The sequence below is a fragment of the Rosa chinensis genome, chromosome 6 (assembly GCF_002994745.2).
Source record: "Rosa chinensis cultivar Old Blush chromosome 6, RchiOBHm-V2, whole genome shotgun sequence".
Lineage (NCBI taxonomy): Eukaryota > Viridiplantae > Streptophyta > Magnoliopsida > Rosales > Rosaceae > Rosa > Rosa chinensis.
Genome location: NC_037093.1, coordinates 5,661,436 through 5,682,063, shown reverse-complemented (window position 1 = coordinate 5,682,063; position 20,628 = coordinate 5,661,436). Strand labels below are relative to the sequence as shown.

Genomic DNA, 20,628 nt, shown 5'->3' with positions numbered 1-20,628 from the left:
GACATACTTAAAATAGGTTATGATGGTCTAGATGATGAAGAGAAGAGAGTATTCCTAGACATTTCATGCTTCTTTTGCGGAAAGAAAAAAGATCGAGTAACAGAAATGTTGATCAGTTGCGATGTCTCTGCAATTATTGGAATAAAAGTTCTTACCTAAAGATCTCTCTTGACTGTTTCACATGGAAGACTACGGATGCATGATTTGATCCAAGAAATGGGTCGCAGGGGCGGATTTACATAGAGCCCAGATTAGGCAGTTGCCTAGACTGGGTTTTGGGTTTTCGAGTTTACACTGATTTGGTGTAGGCAAGGTATGTGAAAATGGCAGAAATTGGGCAAAAACATGGCAAAATCTTCATAATTGCCTCACAAAAGCATGGAAATTGTCGGTCGGGAATCTCCAAATGAGCCAGGCAGGCGCAGTAGGTTATTGCTTCCTGAAGACATCAAACATGTCTTGACCAAAAATACTGTAAGAGATTTAGTACAAGAACAATTTTAGTTACCATTTCCTAATGACAAGTTAGTCTAATATTCTCAATTTCTTAGTCCTAATATTTTTTATTGGTGGTTTTTAATAGGGAACAGAAGCAATAGATGTCATTGTTCTGGACTCCACTGTGTCTGGAGTAAAGGTGGACGTGAGTGCTAAATCCTTTTCAATGATGAATAGATTGAGATACCTTGTCATTGAGAATGGGAACCTATTGAATGGGCTTGATTATCTTCCTAATAGTTTACAAATTCTTAAATGGACTGGGTATCCCTTGAAATCTCTCCCAGCGCATTTCAACCCTGAGAAGCTACAAGAACATAACATGTGCCATAGTTGCATTGAACTTTTTCCGTTGGAAATAGAGGTATCAAGTACTTGCATAATATTTGATTACTTAATGAAGAAATTGTTGAATATAAAGCTAATTTTCTTATGCTTTTACTTGACAGCCTTTATACAATTTGAAAACCCTTAAACTCAGCAACTCTTTGAATCTTGTCAACACCCCAAACTTTCAAGGTATGCCACATCTTGAGCTTCTGTTTCTAGGAAGTTGTACAAGATTATGTGAGGTTGACCCAGGAGTTGAAGTGCTTGAAAAACTTACGATACTGAACTTAAAAGAGTGCAAGAATCTCGTGCATTTTGCAAGCAGTGTACGTGGCTTAAAATCTCTCAAAGTTCTTAATCTTTCTGGTTGCTCAAAGCTTAAAAAACTACCAAATGACATGGGTCATTTAGAAAGTTTGGTCAAAGTTGATGCAAGTGGAACTTCTATACGAGAACTACCTTGCTCTATTGGGATGCTTGAAGGACTTGTTTCTATGTCCTTGAGAGATTGCAAACATCATGTGTGTCTTCCAAGCAGTGTAGGTGGCTTAAAATCTCTTAAATATCTCAATCTTTCTGGTTGCTCAAAGCTTGATAAATTGCCAGATGAGTTGGGTCTTGTTGCCTGTTTGGAGAAGCTTGATGTGAGTGGAAGTGGCTTAAGAGAAGTGCCCTCCTTTATTGGTCTTTTGAAGAACCTCGAAGAATTATCTCTTGGTGGATGTAAAGGGCAGTCACCTAAATCATGGAATATGACGTCGTTCAACCCTTTTCAGTTTTTTCGAGAAAGAAGTCACATTCCAGCAGGATTGTCGTTGGCTAGTTTGTCTGGTATGCATTCATTAACCAAACTGGATCTAAGTGACTGCAATCTTTCTGAAATCCCCAGTGATTTTGGATGCTTGTCCTTGCTAAGAGATTTAGATTTGAGCAAAAATCAATTTGTTAGACTACCTGAGAGCATTGGCCCAACTCTCTAGACTTGAATTTATTCACTTGAATTGGTGCCGCAAGCTTCAGAAATTGTCAAAGCTTCCAACTCGTTCATGGGTAAACATCAATAACTGCATTTCATTAGACACATTGTCCAATCAAATAGGAAAATTGATGGGGGTTGACTGTTTGAAAATGGTGGAGAGTGAAAGCTGTAAGAGTACAGCACTTTCATTGCTAACACGCTAACCGTGATAATAGATTTCACTTTGTTGCTCCTGGAGATGAAATTCCAGAGTGTTACAGTCACCAAAGTGTGGGGTCCTTGATAACTGTAGAGCTGTTTCCAGGTTGGTTTACTAACAAGTGGATGGGATTCACCATCTGTGTCGTTTTTGGACCCCTCAAACCATCCCAAGGCTCGGGTCTTAGGTTCGTTGGATGCTACTTGAGAGCCAATGGAATCCATGGGTCACGTTCCTCTAGCTCTTGGGGAAAAGTGTGGTCAACTTGTGTTTGATCACATTTGGTTCTTCTATGTGCCCCGTGATGGATTCTCTAGAAAATGCGAGTGGCAGGATATCTACTTTCAGCTTGAATTCCTTTTTTTATTGGACTGCGGTCTGCGGGTGAGTGAGGAAGTGTGGGGTCCGTATGATATATGAGGAAGATGATTATTGAAGCAGAGCAATCCCAAGCGAGGCCTTCAACTTTATGATGATGATGCAGCATCTAGTACTGCAACTCGTGCAAGTCTGGAAGAAGAAGAAGAAGAACCTCATCCAAAAAGATTTAAACGACTCGAGCTAGACGGTGCAGGACCTAGTGACCAGAAACATGGTTAATGCTTTTTTCTCATCTTTTTTCTTTTTGGAAACACTACCAGCTCCGCGTGTTTCCCGCGTTCCTTCGATCCCTCGTAGTACCTCTCCTGCCAATCCTGCAACGGATCAAATCCCCCAACAAACACAATGGTCGCCGGAAAATCCACCCCCGAAATATCCACCGCGTTCGGCCCGAACACATTCACCACTGGGTGGTCCCGATTCCGACCCTTCCGGCAAAAACGTTTTCCACATCAGTCCGTGAGCTCTATGTTCACCAGCGGCACACTCTTCAGTCTGGTCTTCCGATTCCGTCCGCTCCTCCGCCGAAAAACGGCTGAATCGCCAACATTCCGACCACTTTCAGATCCCGAAACTCGTGCCCGCTCGCTCTGATCGCCACGTGGTGCACTATGTTCCCGCCGGCGCTGTCCCCTGCCAGAAAACACTGCCCGAGATTCACGCCCTCGAACAAGCTGCTTTGACTGTCGTTGATGAACTTGAGGACGTCGAAACACTGCACGGATACCGATTCTCCGGCGCGAGGCGGTAGTTGACGGAGAGGACGACGGCGGGGAGCTCGCGAGCGAGGCGTTCAAGAAGGGAGTGGAAGCTCGGTCGCACCAGAGACTGTCAGGAAGAAGCTCAAGAGGACCGTCAAGGAAAGATTTCCCAGAGCTTTCGACGCCGATATCGATGCTTTATTCCCCCCAAGGTACCTCTTACCACTTTTTCCTTCTGAATCATTATGCTTCATTGGTTATGTCCTTGCTTCTTTTGCATTTCTCCAGCTGCGAATGGTTTCACTCTGATTCTGGGTTTCATTCCAGGAAACCGTATATATGTTGTATTCATCTCTTGCAAAATTTCATGATTTTTAACTTGCGATTAGTTGGTTTTAGTTTAGTTTGATTGCCAACTTAGGGTAGACATGTAGATTACCGGAGTTTACACTGTTATTTGGGTTTTACCACACTTCTTTATCCTGTATGATTCTCCGTTATGTATGCTTGTCATTGGAATAATTCCTGTACCATTTTCCACCTACAGTGTTCATTGCAATCAGGTTGCACCAAAATACAGACGAAATAAGTTGGACAAGTTTTGGTATAGGATTTATTTATTTTGGAATGGTTTGAACTGGGCATCATGTAATGTTAGTTACTCACTACCGTATATTTTGTATCAAATTAATCTCTAGGTGGAGATAAAGGTTTCAAAGTATCAAAATCGAGTCCTTGTATATGGCATAGAGGGAGGCTTTCATTTGACATGGGTTCGAACCTGCTTGCAACAACAATACAAACGCGGTGGGCCCCTGCTGACTTGATTGCATTGACTAACTAGTAAAGTCTGAACTCTGAAGACCGGAGCCTCCTCCTGCTAAAGTCTTCATGATCTAGATTTATCCTCACATTTCAGCTAGTCTCTCTAATCTCACTAAATCTACACTTTTTGATCTCTGTCTCGCCCTTGCTTGCTTCTCAATCTTGTTATATTTTCTGTTCAAGTACTGCTGCTATGTGATTCCCATGTTTGAACACTGAACCGCAACTTCAAATTGATCCCAAACTCAGGTTAAAAGCTCCATTAATTTCTCCTTATTTATGTTGTTTTGCTATATATCTACTATATATCTACTATTCCTTTCAGTATAGCATTTGGCGTTTTTTTTTCCTAGTATTTCTGCAGCTCTTTCTGATGATTTGTTGTAAAAGAGGCTTTAATGCCAATTGTTTATGAATTTCTATTCAAAATTACTTGTGATCAAATTAGTTTCCCACCAAAAAGCAAAGCAACTAATGTTTGTCGCTTCATAGTTCATACTCAATTCGTTTATTAGAATGAATGTTCATATATAGTGGATTTACAAAGACATCCATCATTATTTCTGTTTTCTATGCAACAGGACAGTAGGTTCAATTGGAAATGAGCACAGAGAGCTCTTCACCTCCTCGGTGGAAATATGATGTCTTTTTGAGTTTTAGAGGCAAGGATACTCGAAAGGCTTTTACAGACCATTTATACACTGCATTGGATCATCAAGGAATCACAACTTTCAGGGATGATCCTGAACTTCACAAAGGGGAAGCTATTTCTCCGGCAGTTTTTGCTGCAATTGAAGAATCAAGATTTGCCCTCATTGTTCTCTCACAAAATTATGCATCGTCAACGTGGTGCTTGGATGAACTTGTAAGAATTATTGAATGCATGAAAGCAAGAGAAACAGTGCTGCCAATATTCTATGACGTTGATCCCTCTGATGTACGAAAGCAAACAGGGAGTTTTGGAGAAGCCTTTGCTAATCATGAAGAAAGGTTTAGGATTGACAAAGAAAAAGTGCGTAGGTGGAGATATGCTTTAACTGAAGTGGCAAGTTTCTCTGGGTGGAATTCAAAGGAATGGTATGCATATACTCTTTTCTTTTTGTCTCTTTACATTGCTTGAATATACATATAGTTAATTTTTGCGCTCTTCATTAGGTTATCGCAAATAATATAGGCAGATAATCAATAAAGCTTATGAGGCTTTTTAAATGTCATTACAATAATATAAAAGAAATCGAGTCCAATGCAGAGACATTTTCATAAACTAAATCTTCATATCCAATGCAGAGATATTTTCATAAACTAAATCTTCATATCAATAACCTGATGATTTAGTCTATTCTGTGTTGTAGGTATGAATCAAAGCTCATTAGAGATATTGTTGAAGTAATATGGACAAAACTGCAACCTACATCATTCAGTTATGCAGAAAATCTAGTTGGAATTTACTCAAGATTGCAGCCACTCAATTTGCTTTTAGCTGCAGGGGTGGATGATGTCCGCTTCATTGGGATATGGGGAATGGGCGGGATTGGTAAGACAACTATGGTTAGAGCGGTGTATGAGAGAATCTCTCGTGAATTTGAAGTTAGCTTCCTTCTTACCGATGTTAGAGACTCCGTTGAAAGAAGTGGTCTACTAAATCTACAAAAGCAACTTTTCTCTGGGATTTGGACAAAAAAGGCTGACATATCAGACCTTCACGAAGGAGCCACCATAATAAGGAGGTTGTTAGGTCATAAAAAGGTTCTTCTCATTCTTGATGATGTGAACCATTCAAGCCATTTGAAATATTTGGCAGGAAGTGAAGAGTGGTTTGGTTCAGGGAGTAGAGTTCTCATCACAACTAGAAATGAGCGTTTGTTGATCGAACATGGAGTAGAGAGAAGATTGAAGGTCAAGGAATTTAATAATGAGGATTCTCTTCAGCTTTTCAGCCTGAAAGCATTCAAAAGAGGTTACCCTGAAGAAGATTTTCTTGATTTGTCTAAATCTGTTATATATTATGCCAAAGGTCTCCCTTTAGCTCTTGAAGTACTGGGTTCTTTTTTGCATAGAAGAGATCGAAGTGAATGGAAAAGTACATTGAGAAAACAAGGAAAAGTTTGTAACTTGGAAATTTTTGACATACTCAAAACAAGTTATGATGGTCTAGATGATGAAGAGGAGAATATTCCTAGACATTGCATGCTTCTTTTGTGGAAAGAAAAAAGATCGAGTAACAGAAATACTGATCAGTTGCGATGTTTCTGCAATTATTGGAATAAAAGTTCTTACCGAAAGATCTCTCTTGACTGTTTCACATGGAAGATTATGGATGCACGATTTGATCCAAGAAATGGGTCGGGAAATTGTCCGTCGGGAATCTCCTAATGAGCCAGGCAGGCGCAGTAGGTTATTGCTTCCTGAAGACATCAAACATGTCTTGACAAAAAATACTGTAAGAGATTTAGTACCAGAACAATTTTAGTTACCATTTGCTAATGACAAGTTAGTCTAATATTCTCAATTTCTTAGTCCTAATATTTTTTATTGGTGGTTTTTAATAGGGAACAGAAGCAATAGAAGTCATTGTTCTGGACTCAACTGAGTCTGGAGTAAAGGTGGACGTGAATGCTAAATCCTTTTCAATGATGAATAGATTGAGATACCTTGTCATTGAGAATGGGAACCTATTGAATGGGCTTGATTATCTTCCTAATAGTTTACGAATTCTTAAATGGACTGGGTATCCCTTGAAATCTCTCCCAGCGGATTTCAGCCCTGAGACGCTACTAGAACTTAACATGTGCCATAGTTGCATTGAACATTTTCCGTTGGAAATTGAGGTATCAAGTACTTATATAATATGTGATTACTTAAAGAAGAAATTGTTGAATATAAAGCTAATTTTCTTATGCTTTTACTTGACAGCCTTTATACAATTTGAAAACCCTTAAACTCTGCAACTCTTTGAATCTTGTCAACACCCCAAACTTCAAAGGTATGCCACATCTTGAGCTTCTGTTTCTAGAAGGTTGTACAAGATTATGTGAGGTTGACCCAGGAGTTGAAGTGCTTGAAAAACTTACGATACTGAACTTAAAAGATTGCAAGAATCTTGTGCATTTTGCAAGCAATTTATGTGGCTTAAAATCTCTCAAAGTTCTTAATCTTTCTGGTTGCTCAAAGCTTAAAAAACTACCAAATGACATGGGTCATTTAGAAAGTTTGGTCGATTTTGATGCAAGTGGAACTTCTATACGAGAACTTCCTTGCTCTAGTGGGATGCTTGAAGGACTTGTTTCTATGTCCTTGAGAGATTGCAAACATCTTGTGTTCCTTCCAAGCAGTGTAGGTGGCTTAAAATCTCTTAAATATCTCAATCTTTCTGGTTGCTCAAAGCTTGATAAATTGCCAGATGAGTTGGGTCTTGTTGCCTATTTGGAGAAGCTTGATGTGAGTGGAAGTGGCATAAGAGAAGTGCCCTCCTTTATTGGTCTTTTGAAAAACCTCAAAAAATTATGTCTTGGTGGATGTAAAGGGCAGTCACCTAAATCATGGAATATGATGTTCAACCCTTTTCAGTTATTTCGAAAAAGAAGTCACGTTCCGGCAGGATTGTCGTTGGCTAGTTTGTCTGGTTTGCATTCATTAACCAAACTGAATCTAAGTGACTGCAATCTTTCTGAAATCCCCAGTGATTTTGGATGCTTGTCCTTGTTAAGAGATTTAGATTTGAGCAAAAATCAATTTGTTAGACTACCTGAGAGTATCGGCCAACTCTCTAGACTTGAATTTATTCACTTGAATTGGTGCCGCAAGCTTCAGACATTGCCAGAGCTTCCAACTCGTTCATGGGTAAACGTCAGCAACTGCATTTCATTAGACACATTGTCCAATCAAATAGGAAAATTGATGGGGGTTAACTGTTTGAAAATGGTGGAGAATGAAAGCTGTAAGAGTACAGCACTTTCATTGCTGACACGCTACCTGAAGTTTCAACATTGGACTTCTCCCGGATGTACGGGGTGTTTTAACTTTGTTGCTCCTGGAGATGAAATTCCAGAGTGGTACAATCACCAAAGTGTGGGGTCCTTGATAACTGTAGAGCTGCATCCAGGTTGGTTTACTAACAAGTGGATGGGGTTCACCTTCTGTGTCGTTTTTGGACCCCTCAATCCACCCCCGCCTTCGGGTCATGGGTTCGTTGGATGCTACTTGACAGCCAATGGAGAATCCTTGGGTGACGTTTGGCTAACTTTTGGGGAAAAGTGGGGTCAAGCTGTGTTGGATCACATTTGGTTCTTCTATCCGCACCGTAATGATTACTTGATGCGGGATCATGCGTGGCAGGATATCTACTATCAGCTTGAATTCTCATTTAAATTGGACTGGGGGCAAGTGAAGAAGTGTGGGCTCCGTATGGTATATGAGGAAGATGTGGATGTGCTTTGGCAAACATTATTGAAGCAGAGCAATACCAAGCGAGGCCTTCAACACGACTATGATGAAGATGCAGCATGTAGTAGTACTGCAACTGGTGCAAGTCAGGAAGAGGAAGAAGAACCTTATCCAAAAAGATTTAAACGACCCGGGCTTGACGGTGCAGGACCTAGTGACCAGAAACATGGTTAATGCTTTTTTTTTGTTTGTGAATCTTGCAATCTTGCAACGGATTAAATCCCCCAACAATCACCATTGTCGCTGGAGCGATGATGGTGATTGTCGGGCAGTAGTTGACGGAGACGAAGACGGCGGGGGGGGAGAGAGAGAGGACTGTCAAGGAAAGATTTCCTAGAGCTTCCAACGCCGATATCAATGCTTTACTCCCTCTCAAGGTACCTCTTACCACTTTTTCCTTCTGAATCATTATGCTTCAGTGGTTATGGCCTTGCTTTTTTGCATTTACCCAGCCGCTAATGGGTTCACTCTGATTCTGGGTTTCATTCTAAGAAACCGTATATGTGTGTTATATTCATCTGTTACAAAATTTGATGATCTTTAACTTGCGATTAGTTGGTTATAGTATAGTTTGATTGCTGCCAACTTAAGGTAGACATGTAGATTACCGGAGTTCACACTGTTATTTGGGTTTTACTACACTTCTTTATCCTGTATGATTCTCCGTTATGTATGCTTCTCATTGGAATAATTCTTATACCATTTTCCACCTACAGTGCCAATTTCAATCAGGTTGCACCAAATTACAGAAGAAATAAGTTGGACAAGTTCAGGGATAGGATTTATTTTTTATTTTGGAATGGTTGGAACTGGGCATCATATAATGTTAGTTACTCACTACTGGAATTAATCTCTAGGTGGAGATAAAGGTTTCAAAGCATCAAAATCGAGTCCTTGTATATGGCATAGAGGGAGGCTTTCCTATGTTTTTTGATATTGATGGGTTTGGCAAAGAAATTTTTCCACAGGTATCATGTCCTTGTTTTCCGTTCTCTTCTCCTTATTTGTTCTTGCAAGTCTTGCATATTTTGTCTTTTTTTTTCCCCTTTTTCTAGTATGTGGTGACTTAACTAGTTAGTTATTTTGAATGAAGTTGGTCTTAGCTTGACCTTAAAGGGGTCTCAAGACTATTTGAGAGGAGCAGAAATATTGGGTCAATATAACAGACATTAATCTCACTTCCTGCTTTGGGTCAGTGAAAATATGAAGAAGCTCTTCTATGATATCTGCAGGCTATTCACAGCTTTGTTTGGTTGATTGTTTTCCGTTTCAGTTTATGCCCTCTGGGAGGTCCCTGATATCTTGCCTTCTTTCATGCTGAAAGGGGGCGAGGTTTCTCGATATGTTATTGGAGGGGCGGATTTGATGTTCCTGGTATCACCATACCTGCTGAAGGTCTACCATCATTCATAGCTGGGGAAGCATGGGCGGTTAAAGTTCCAGGAAATCCAGCTCCCATTGCTGTAAGCTTCTGTGCGAATAGTATATTCTATGTTTTGAGACAACTGTTGGTTCATCTACTTATGTAACCAAAGTTATGTCATAATCTTCTTACTGGTCAATATCTTTACAGGTGGGAACTACTACTATGAGTTGCACTGAAGCATTAAAAGCTGGATTGCGTGGAAAAGCCTTAAAAATTGCTCACTATTATGGTGACTTACTTTGGCAAGTATCTGTGGGAATTGACATAGAGATATGAATTATATAATTGACAAATAGAAAACTTCTGTTGGTTAACATTGTCGTTGAATATATTTTTTTTCCTCAGGGAATCAGTTGAGGGCCCTTATGTGCCAAATGCAGGTTTCTTAGAAGATGCTGTTTTTGAGGATCCTACCTTGTCATCAGCTCAAATTTCTGATTCATATGATGGTGCAAATGATGGATCACATGATCAACTGAATGGCATTGATGATAAGGAAATGGGGCAACATGTTGACGTTGCTGATGTGCAGTCTGAACAAAGTTCTGCTTCAGTTGCACCGATTGATGTTAGGAATGAGATTGCTGAGGAAGTAACTGCAAATGTAGGTGATCTGAAGCTAACAGATGATGATTCTGCTAATCAGTCGACTGGGGAGGATCAACATCATCTTTCTGCCAAGGATGTGGACATGCTTTTGGAAAAATGCCTTTTGCAAGCATTGCATACAACTGTCAAAGACAAAGACCTTCCCATGCCCGGAAGCACTCTATGGTATGGTAAAGATATAATCTTTGTGAAACTTTGCATGATCTCTCTCTACCCTCCCTGTGCATACGCTTAAAAGAACTCATGATTTGTTTTGTGGTTCTGGAGGTCAAACTATGTTTTACCTTGTAGGCCTTCAGGCATCACACTAGACATCAAGAAATCATCACACAAGAAATTATCAAAGTGGTTACAAGCTAAATGTTCTACAGGATTGGTGCGTTATGCTTTCATTTTCCTCTTTCTCATAAGTGACCACTTTTTTAGTTTTAACCTAGTCATTTTGAGGGTTAGCTCTATTGGTATTTTTGTAGTTTTGATTCTGAACACATTCTGCACATCCTTATGGTGCTGTCAGCGGTCAGCACCTTTATGTATTAATTCATGGTTTTGTTGCTCTGTATTCTTGACAATATTTGAAAATTTTATTTTTCTTTTATATTTCTACCAATTACTGATCAAGTTATATTATAAATCTCTATTATATTCAGGGCTCCTGGAGAATTGGGTTATAGTATTTGAGATGTATACACACAATTGTTCAAAAGATTTTCAGCATCAAGAAAGGCATTATTGGTTTTACCTCCAATTCTCCCTTTGTATATGTTTGTAAAAGTATTTTATGCCAGATTTCTATGAGCTTTCTGAAGTTAATACATTCAAGTAAAAAAACAATAGAATCTTCTGTTCTAAATAACCAGTTGTATAGTCAATAACCTTTACCTAATTATTCAGCAGTATTTTTTCTTTTTGGGGATTCTTCATTGTATTTGATAGTCATAGTGCATACGTGGTTTGTTTATCATAGTGCATACGTGGTTTGTTTAAACTTTTAGACATGGGCAAACTTTGTCAGTGTAGTTTAATAATGATCCATACACAACTACTGTTTTAACTTTCTTCAGTTGAGTGTATTTGGTAGTGGTAACTTGTGAAGACTTCCGAGTCTTGTTAATAATGATCTACACAATAGAAGACCACTGTTTAAACCTTCTTCAGTTTAGTGTATTTGGTAGTAGTAACTTGTGAAGACTTTTGAGTCTCTTTCATATCTCACCTTAACTCTCTGATACATTCTAAAAGGGGGTGAGGTTTATAGCCATAGTAGAGAGTGACAGAGACTGGTTGAATTAAGCTTCCTGTGATTTAAATCCATATTGTCTTTGCTTGTGGTTTTCATAATGTTGGCACCGAAACATCCCTGCAGATTAGAGTGAAGGAAGATAAATATAAGGAGTCTATTACTTTCTATTGACTGCAGCCATCCAGATTACTCATCTTTCAAGCCAGAGAAACGACAAGTTGAAGAAGCTGTTCAAACTGGTGTTCCTGCTGTCAGTGAAAGTCGGTCGGTCAAAATCCTTGAAGTGGCTGAGATCTATAAACCAAGTGTACAGTAAATCCAGTTTTTGCTTCACTAGGTGCTGACACTGGCGAGCTTTACAGTGCTTCGGATGCCACTGACATTGTGTTTAAATATGTTGAAAAGGAAAACCTGGTTAAGCCGACAGATAAATCCATTGTGATTTTGGATGCGATATTGTGTGATGCACTGTTCAAGGGGGCCATAAAGAAAGGTTCAACATACCCTACAGAAATTCATAAAAGAGACTTAGGAGCAGCGTTTGTGAACCGGATGCAAGCCCATCACATTGTGACAAGGGGAAATGACTCTGTTGTTCGTAAAGGTGGTTTGAAAACAATCCAGATAATGACAGAAAGGCGGCAAGGTAATAAGAAAATGACCAAGTTATCAGGACTGGAAACATTTTTAGTGGATCCTGAAGCTTTGGCATCAGAGCTACAGAAGAAGTTCGCTTGTAGTACAACGGTGGCAGAACTACCAGGTGTGTGGCACAAATATGCACACTGAATTAGTTTTTATTGAAGAGTATCTTTTCTCTCTTGACTCATTATGTGGACTGTAGTATTTTATTAGACCGGTTAACATTTGTGAAAGTTTTAGTGTAGATTCTGCCTTTATTTATTAATTTTTCATTGAGACATGGAGGTGATTATTGGTACATTTTTTGTTTATTTTATTTACTTATTTTTTAATATTGAATTATGGTTTACATATATACTTGTATATATACACATATAACAACATTTTACCCATACTCCATATGCGCTTTAATCGATTTGATTGTCTGGGGATAATATTTATTGTCACATCATGAGGACTCCTTCCGAGAGTTACTGATGATACACTTACGTTTTCCCTTTAGGTAAGAAGGGGCTGGAGGTTCTGGTTCAAGGTGGAGTGATTGAGAATCTGGCAAAACACTTGATTGAACAATGTGGGATCCCAAAGAGATACATTGAAGTTCTTGACAAAACCAGGAGATGAGAGGTTGAGAAAGGTTAGTATATCTTCTTGATGGTAATGAATGAGAGGCAAGCTGGGAAAAATTGTTCTTTAGCATGTGGAGAAATGGTTGTTTATCAATTGTAAGAACCTGTTTGGTTTATGTTTATGATTTTTGAAGAGGAAGAAAAAGGGAGACACGACTTTTTTAGAAATAAGAACAAAGTTCAAATGGTTTTTTGTTTTTAATTTTATGTACTCTCATCCTCTCCCCCACCCGTTTTTCACTCATCTCCCTTTTTTCTGCAGTACAAAACAAAAATGTTATTAGTGGCTCCCTTAAAATTATTGGATTTGCATTGTCCAAAAAATAAAAATTATTGGAACCTCTCTTTCCCCCTTTCTTTATTGTTTTGGTGGCATCTGTGGACTGGCAAAAATACCTGATGCGCTCTTGCGTAGTTATCTATGGGATTTGTGGTTCGGTGACTTCAGTCTATTATTTCATCATAGTTTTGGTTCGTACTTTTATTGCTTTAGGAGAAACTATGAATCTAACACAAGAAATTGTGCTCAAGTACTTTTATCTATGGGATTTGCGGTTCAGTGACTTCAGTGTATTATTTCATCATAGTTTTGGTTCTTACTTTTATTGTTTTTGGTTCTTATTTCATCATAGTTTTGGTCCTCCTCATTATTATTTTCTTCTTTTTGAATTTTGAATTTTCGAGCAGCAGCAGTGTATCCGAGTAAGTAACTCCAAGATTCTTCCATAATTGCACAGATTTTTCATTTTTCATTTTTGATTTTTCGAATTTTGAATTCCTTTTCCTGTTGAATTTATTTGCTTCCACTGCTGGTTTATTTTTCTTGACCGTTTGGAAAAAAAAGAAAGAAAAAGGAATCTCCGAGAACCTTTCTTCGTTTTCCTTTTTCTGCTTTGGCTGCTCAGAAATCTGAGCAGATTGACTGATTGAGATCGAAATTTCTCTCGTAAAGAAATTTTTACGAGACTTGGCTGGTGATTTTTCTGTAATTCTTGGCTGAAATCGCTGCAAGTGTGAGTATCTTTAAGTTTCCTTGGAAGTTGATCAGTTGTTGAATTTGTTGAACTGAAGAATTTCTTGATTTTCTTGATTTTTCGAGGTCTAAGTTGCAGAAATCGTGTGCAAAATAGTGTCGAAACTATTTTATTTTTTATTTTTTATGTTTCAATTTTCTGGAAATGTTGATTTAATTGATTGTATATGAGTGATTTAGATATCCGGATCTAACACAAGAAATTGCGCTCAAGTTCTTTTTTTCTTTCAGGTAATAATTAACAAGGTCATGGTTTGAATTGGAGAGATTGGCATCATTGATTAGCGTGGAGGAGTGAAGTGCATGTGCTTGATACATCCCATAGATGTGTATGGAGAGGGCTTAATATCTTTTGTTGAACTTGATTTCTCAACTGGTGGGATTGGGAAAATGAAGAGAATGGATTACTTTATGCAACATTTTGTAGTTGTCAACGGAGGGGTACCATGGATTACTTTATGCAACATTTTGTAGTTGTCTACTGAAGTATTGAGAGAGGAAAATATTGTAGTTTATGTTTTGTCTGGTAATGTTGTTATTTTTGTTTCTAAATGAGGTTTGAGGAGAACATGTGTGAATAATAAGAGCAGGATTGGAGCAGAAGGATGATGAATAGGAGGCAAGGATAACAAATAAATGTATATGCAAGTCATAGAATAAAAATAAAAATTAATTGAAGGATGATCGTTAGTTATGACAGAAGAAAAATATTAGAGAATGGAGAAAATAAAAATAAAAATTAATTGAAGGATAACATATCTGCTGAACCTTTCCCATCTCATCCAGTTTGGAATCACCCATACTCCAAACTGGCTGCTCAGGCTAGTTCTCAGTTGAGCTTTTAAAGTTTTAAAGATGTTGCCTAATGTTGCCTCTTCCAAACATAGTAGCAGTTTATGATGGGTGGACTAAGCCAACCCGCTTTATGTTCATGATATATAATGAGCATAAATCAATGGGCAATAAACGGAAAAACCCAAACTCTTTTGCAAGGTTTTATTTTTCTAATGCGTGCAGCGATTTCACATTCTCAACAGTAATGGCTCTTGGAAAGAACATGAAGAGCGAGGATTACATGAGGCAAGCCCACTAGAATACATGTGACTGGAAAAGGTAATGTGAGCGATTGACAGGGGTTCGAACCTGCTTGCAACAATAAAACAAATATTGCGGTGGGCCCCAGCTGACTTGGATCGCATTGATTGACTGCAAATGTCTTCACGATCTAGATCCATCCTCGCCCATTAGAGTCTCTCTAATCTCACTAAATCTACACTCGTCGATCTCAGTCTCGATCTTGTTATAGTTTCTGTTCAAGTACTGCTGCTACGTGATTCCCATATTTGAACACTGCACCGCAACTTCAAATTGACCCCAAACTCAGGTTAAAGCTCCATTAATTTCTCCTGATGATTTGTTGTAAAAGAGGCTTTAATGCCATTTGTTTATGAATTTCTATTCAAAATTACTAGTGATCAAATTAATTTCCCACCAAAAAGCAAAGCAACTAATGTTTATCGCTTCATACTCGATTCGTTTCTTAAAATGAATGTTCCTATATAGTGGATTTACAAAGAAATCCATCATTATTTCTGTTTTCTATGCAACAGGATTTTGGAAATGAGCACCGAGAGCTCTTCACCTCCTCGGTGGAAATATGATGTCTTTTTGAGTTTTAGAGGCGAGGATACTCGAAAGGGTTTTACAGACCATCTATACACTGCATTGGATGATAAAGGAATCACAACTTTCAGGGATGATCCTGAGCTTCACAAAGGGGAAGATATTTCTCCAGCACTTTTTGCTGCAATTAAGGAATCGAGATTTGCTCTCATTGTTCTCTCACAAAATTATGCATCGTCGACATGGTGCTTGGAGGAACTTGTCAGAATTCTTGAATGTATGAAAGCAAGAGAAGCTGTGCTGCCAATTTTTTATGATATTGATCCCTCTGTTGTACGAAAGCAAACAGGGATTTTTGGTGAAGCCTTTGCTAATCTTGAAGAAAGGTTTAGCGATGACAAGGAGAAAGTGCGGAGGTGGAGATCTGCATTAACTGAAGTGGCAAGTTTCTCAGGGTGGAATTCAAAGGAATGGTATACGTATACTCTTTTCTTCTTGTCTCTTTTTATTGCTTTAATATACATATAGTTAATTTTTTGCGCTCTTCATTAGGTTATCACAAATAAATAGGCAGATAATTAATTAAGCTTATGTTTAAATGTCATTACAAGAATATAAAAGAAATCAAGTCCAACGCAGAGAGATCTTCATAAACCAAATCTTCATATCAATAACCTGATGTGTTTTGTCTATTCTGTGTTGTAGGTATGAATCAAAGCTCATTAGAGATATTGTTGAAGTAATATGGAAAAAACTGCAACCTACATCATTCAGTTATGCAGAAAATTTAGTTGGAATTTACTTAAGATTGCAGCCGGTCAATTTGCTTTTAGGTGCAGGGGTGGATGACGTCCGATTCATAGGAATATGGGGAATGGGCGGGATTGGTAAGACTACTATAGTAAGAGCGGTGTATGAGAGAATCTCTCGTCAATTTGAATTTAGTTTCCTTCTTACCAATGTTAGAGACTTCGTTGAGAAAAGTGGTCTACTTAATCTACAAAAGCAACTTCTATCTGGGATTTGGACAAAAAAGGCTGATATATCGGACCTTCATGAAGGAGCCACCATAATAAGGAGGTTGTTAGGTCACAGGAAAGTTCTTCTCATTCTTGATGATGTGAACCATTCAAGCCATTTAAAATTTTTGGCAGGAAACCAAGAGTGGTTTGGTTCAGGGAGTAGAGTTCTCATCACAACTAGAGATGAGCATTTGTTGATCGAGCATGAAGTGGAGAGAAGATTGAAGGTTGAGGAACTTAATGATGAGGATTCTCTTCTGCTTTTCAGCCGGAAAGCATTCAAAAAAGGTTATCCTGAAGAAGATTTTCTTGATTTGTCTAAATCTTTCATAAATTATGCCAAAGGTCTCCCTTTAGCTCTTGAAGTACTGGGCTCTTTTTTGTATGGAAGAGATCTAAGTGAATGGAAAAGTGCATTGAGAAAACTAGGAACAGTTTGTAACTTGGAAATTTTTGACATACTTAAGACTAGCTATGATGGTCTAGATGATGAAGAGAAGAAAATATTCCTAGACATTTCATGCTTCTTTTGTGGAGAAGAAAAAGATCGAGTAACAGAAATACTGATCAGTTGCGATGTTTCTGCGACTATTGGAATAAAAGTTCTTATGGAAAGATCTCTCTTGACTATTTTGCATGGAAGACTATGGATGCACGATTTGCTAAAAAAAATGGGTCGGGAAATTGTCCGCCAGGAATCTACTAAAGAGCCAGGCAGGCGCAGTAGGTTATGGCTTCTTGAAGACGTCAAACACGTCTTGACCAAAAATACTGTAAGAGATTTAGTATAAGACAATTTTAGTTATATTTGCTAATGAAAAGGTAGTGTAATATTCTCATTTTCTTAGCCCTAATAGTTTATATTGGTGATGTTTAATAGGGAACAGAAGCAATAGAAGGCATTATTCTGGACTCAACTGAGCTTGGAGTAACGGCGAGGGTAAATGCTAAATCCTTTTTGATGATGAACAGATTGAGATACCTTGTCATTAAGAATGGGAACCTACCGAATGGGCTTGAATGTCTTCCTGATAGTTTACGGATTCTTAACTGGACCGGGTATCCCTTGAAATCTCTCCCGTCGCATTTCAACCCTGAGAAGCTACTAGAACTTAACATGTGCCATAGTTGCATTGAACATTTTCCGATGGAAATAGAGGTATCAAGTATTTACATAATATTTCATTACTTACAGGAGAAATTGTTGAATATAAAAGCTAATTTTCTTATGCTTTTACTTGACAGCCTTTATACAATTTGAAAACCGTTAAACTCAACAACTCATTGAATCTTGTCAACACCCCAAGCTTTAAAGGTATGCCACATCTTGAGCTTCTGTTTCTAGAAGGTTGTACAAGACTATATGAGGTTGACCCAGGAATTGAAGTGCTTGACAAACTTACGATGTTGAACTTAAAAGATTGCAAGAATGTCGTGCATTTTGCAAGCAGTGTACGTGGCTTAAAATCTCTCAAAGTTCTTAATCTTTCTGGTTGCTCAAAGCTTAAAAAACTACCGGGTGACATGGGTCATTTGGAAAGTTTGGAGGAGCTCCGTGTGAATGGCACCGGCATAAGAGAACTACCTTCCTCTGATGGAATGCTTGAAAGACTTGCTCTGCTGAAAATGGTAGATTGCACAGATCTCGTGTGTCTTCCAGTTAGTGTAGGGGGCTTAAAATCTCTGAAAGTTGTTAATATTTCTGGTTGCTTAAAGCTTGACAAATTGCCGAAGGAGTTGGGCCGTATAGCGTGTTTGGAAGAGGTTGATGCGAGTGGGACTTCTATACGAGAACTACCTTGCTCAATTGGCATGCTTGAAGGACTTGTTTCTATGTCCTTGAGAGATTGCAAACATCTTGTATGTCTTCCAAGCAGTGTAGGTGGCTTAAAATCTCTCAAAGATCTCAATCTTTCTGGTTGCTCAAAGCTTGACAAATTGCCAAATGAGTTCGGTTTTGTTGCCTGTTTGGAGAAGCTTGATGTGAGTGGAAGTCGCATAAGAGAACTACCTTGCTCTATTGGCATGCTTGAAGGACTTGTTTCTATGTCCTTGAGAGATTGCAAACATCTTGAGTGTCTTCCAAGCAGTGTAGGTGGCTTAAAATCTCTCAAAGATCTCAATCTTTCTGGCTGCTCAAAGCTTGATAAATTGCCAGATGAGTTGGGTCTTGTTGCCTGTTTGGAGAAGTTTGATGTGAGTGGAAGTGGCATAAGAGAAGTGCCATCCTTTGTTGGTCTTTTGAAAAACCTCAAAGAATTTTCTCTTGCTGGATGTAAGGGACAGTCACCTCAATCATGGAACATGATGTTGAATCCTTTTCAGTTATTGCGAAAAAGAAGTCACACTCCGGCAGGATTGTCGTTGGCCAGTTTGTCTGGTTTGCATTCATTAACCAAACTGAATCTAAGTGATTGCAATCTTTATGAAATCCCCAGTGATTTTGGATGCTTGTCCTTGTTAAGAGAATTAAATTTGAGCAAAAATCAATTTGTTAGACTACCTGAGAGCATCGGCCAGCTCTCTAGACTTGAATGGCTTTACTTGGATTCGTGCTGCAAGCTTCAGACACTGCCGGAGCTTCCAACTCATCCATGGGTAAACACCAGCAACTGCATTTCATTACACACATTGTCCAATCAAATAGGAAAATTGATGGGTGTTAATTGTTTCAAAATGGTGGAGAATGAAAGCTGTAAGAGTACAGCACTTTCATTGCTAACACGCTACCTGAAGTTTCAACATTGTACTTCTTCCGGATTTACCCGTGATTTTCACTTTGTTGCTCCTGGAGATGAAATTCCAGAGTGGTACAATCACCAAAGTATGGGGTCTTGGATAACTGTAGAGTTGCATCCAGGTTGGTTTACTAACAAGTGGATGGGATTCGCATTCTGTGTCGTTTTTAGAGTCCTCAAACCACTCCCGCCTTTGGTTCGGTGGTCAATTCAGTGCTCATTGAAACTTGAAAGCCAACGGAAAAGTCTATGCTGTTTCTGGTCTAGGTTTTGGGGGACAGTGGGGTCAACCAGTGTTGGATCACATTTGGTTCTTCTGTGGGCACCGTGATAAAGACTCCCATCAACTTGGGTGGCAGGATATCTATCAGCTCGAATTGGACTTCTCCACAGGAATGAAATTTGTGCAAGTGAAGAAGTGTGGGGTCCGTATGGTATATGAGGAAGATGTGGAGGAGCTTTATTAAAGCCGAGAAATACCAAGCGTGGCCTTCAACACTACTATGATGATGATGATGCAGCATCTAGTAGTACTGCAACTGGTGCAAGTCAGGAAGAGGAAGAAGAACCTCATCCAAAAGATTTAAACGACTCGAGCTTGACGGTGCAGGACCCGGTGACCAGAAACATGATTAAAGCATGTTTTTTGTTTGTGAAAATTTCTTCTTGTCTTCTAATGAACACATGCATGTTGATGCTCCTTATTTTTCATTTGGTTAATTATGCCTACCGGTGTGATTGATCCTTTGCTCCATGAAGCAGCGATATTTAGTTAATCCCAAATTGTGATTTGTCTCTTTTATTTTATTTTATTACCATTCAGGCATTCATATATCCTGGCAAAGCAAATTGGTAACATTAACTGATTGCAATTGCACGAAATCCCTGACTCTGTTAATAAAAGCAGAAGAGTCATCCAACTCAGGATAAGCATAGAAAGAATGAATGGCATTCGGAAACACCACCAGCATAGAAAGTATATATGTTCCTGCAATCCCTCGTAGTTCCTCTTCTGCCAATCCTGCAATGGATCAAATCCCCCAACAACCACAATCGTCGCCGGAAAATCCACCCCCGAAATATCCACCGCCTTCGGCCCGAACAAATTCACCACCGGGTGGTCCCGATCCGACCCCTCCGGCAAAAAACGCGTTCCACATCCATTCCGTCCGCTCTATGTTCACCAGCGGCACACTCTTCGGTCTCGTCTCCGATTCCGTCCGCTCCTCTCCTCGCTCTCTCTGATCGCCACGTGGCGCGCTATGTTCCCAAGGTACCTCTCTTACCACTTTTTCCTTCTGAATCAT

General features: G+C 39.0%; 3 protein-coding genes and 3 pseudogenes across 3 annotated transcripts; 5 read left to right on the top strand and 1 right to left on the bottom strand.

Moving 5' to 3' along the window:
* Positions 1-338: 338 nt before the first annotated feature.
* LOC112170332 (TMV resistance protein N) lies at positions 339-2,413 on the top strand. Its single transcript, XM_024307587.2, has 3 exons — positions 339-474; positions 584-862; positions 948-2,413. The coding sequence occupies exons 1-3, from the start codon at positions 379-381 to the stop codon at positions 1,806-1,808; spliced, it is 1,236 nt and encodes a 411-aa protein (XP_024163355.1). The 5' UTR covers positions 339-378; the 3' UTR covers positions 1,809-2,413.
* Positions 2,414-2,566: 153 nt separating this feature from the next.
* Positions 2,567-6,604, top strand: LOC121048927 (disease resistance protein RUN1-like). The gene is made up of 5 exons (XM_040509642.1): positions 2,567-3,300; positions 3,787-4,162; positions 4,495-4,990; positions 5,266-6,353; positions 6,463-6,604. Exons 3-4 carry the CDS (start codon positions 4,515-4,517, stop codon positions 6,284-6,286), a joined length of 1,497 nt encoding a protein of 498 aa, XP_040365576.1. The 5' UTR covers positions 2,567-3,300; positions 3,787-4,162; positions 4,495-4,514; the 3' UTR covers positions 6,287-6,353; positions 6,463-6,604.
* LOC112170653 lies at positions 2,603-3,179 on the bottom strand (annotated as a pseudogene).
* LOC112170651 lies at positions 3,183-14,619 on the top strand (annotated as a pseudogene).
* Positions 14,620-15,238: 619 nt separating this feature from the next.
* Positions 15,239-20,110, top strand: LOC112170329 (disease resistance protein RPV1). The gene is made up of 5 exons (XM_024307585.2): positions 15,239-15,322; positions 15,549-16,034; positions 16,267-17,356; positions 17,464-17,742; positions 17,829-20,110. The coding sequence occupies exons 2-5, from the start codon at positions 15,559-15,561 to the stop codon at positions 19,650-19,652; spliced, it is 3,669 nt and encodes a 1,222-aa protein (XP_024163353.1). The 5' UTR covers positions 15,239-15,322; positions 15,549-15,558; the 3' UTR covers positions 19,653-20,110.
* Positions 19,703-20,628, top strand: part of LOC112170331 — a 45,529-nt pseudogene continuing 44,603 nt past the window's right edge.

Excerpts from the sequence above, each read along its gene's own strand:
- LOC112170332 (XM_024307587.2), top strand. The coding sequence starts at position 379 with ATGGAAATTGTCGGTCGGGAATCTCCAAATGAGCCAGGCAGGCGCAGT. Across the intron at positions 475-583 it reads ATGTCTTGACCAAAAATACT|GGAACAGAAGCAATAGATGT; the intron begins GTAAGAGATTTA and ends GGTTTTTAATAG. Across the intron at positions 863-947 it reads TTTTTCCGTTGGAAATAGAG|CCTTTATACAATTTGAAAAC; the intron begins GTATCAAGTACT and ends TTTACTTGACAG.
- LOC121048927 (XM_040509642.1), top strand. The coding sequence starts at position 4,515 with ATGAGCACAGAGAGCTCTTCACCTCCTCGGTGGAAATATGATGTCTTT. Across the intron at positions 4,991-5,265 it reads GGGTGGAATTCAAAGGAATG|GTATGAATCAAAGCTCATTA; the intron begins GTATGCATATAC and ends TCTGTGTTGTAG.
- LOC112170329 (XM_024307585.2), top strand. The coding sequence starts at position 15,559 with ATGAGCACCGAGAGCTCTTCACCTCCTCGGTGGAAATATGATGTCTTT. Across the intron at positions 16,035-16,266 it reads GGGTGGAATTCAAAGGAATG|GTATGAATCAAAGCTCATTA; the intron begins GTATACGTATAC and ends TCTGTGTTGTAG. Across the intron at positions 17,743-17,828 it reads ATTTTCCGATGGAAATAGAG|CCTTTATACAATTTGAAAAC; the intron begins GTATCAAGTATT and ends TTTACTTGACAG.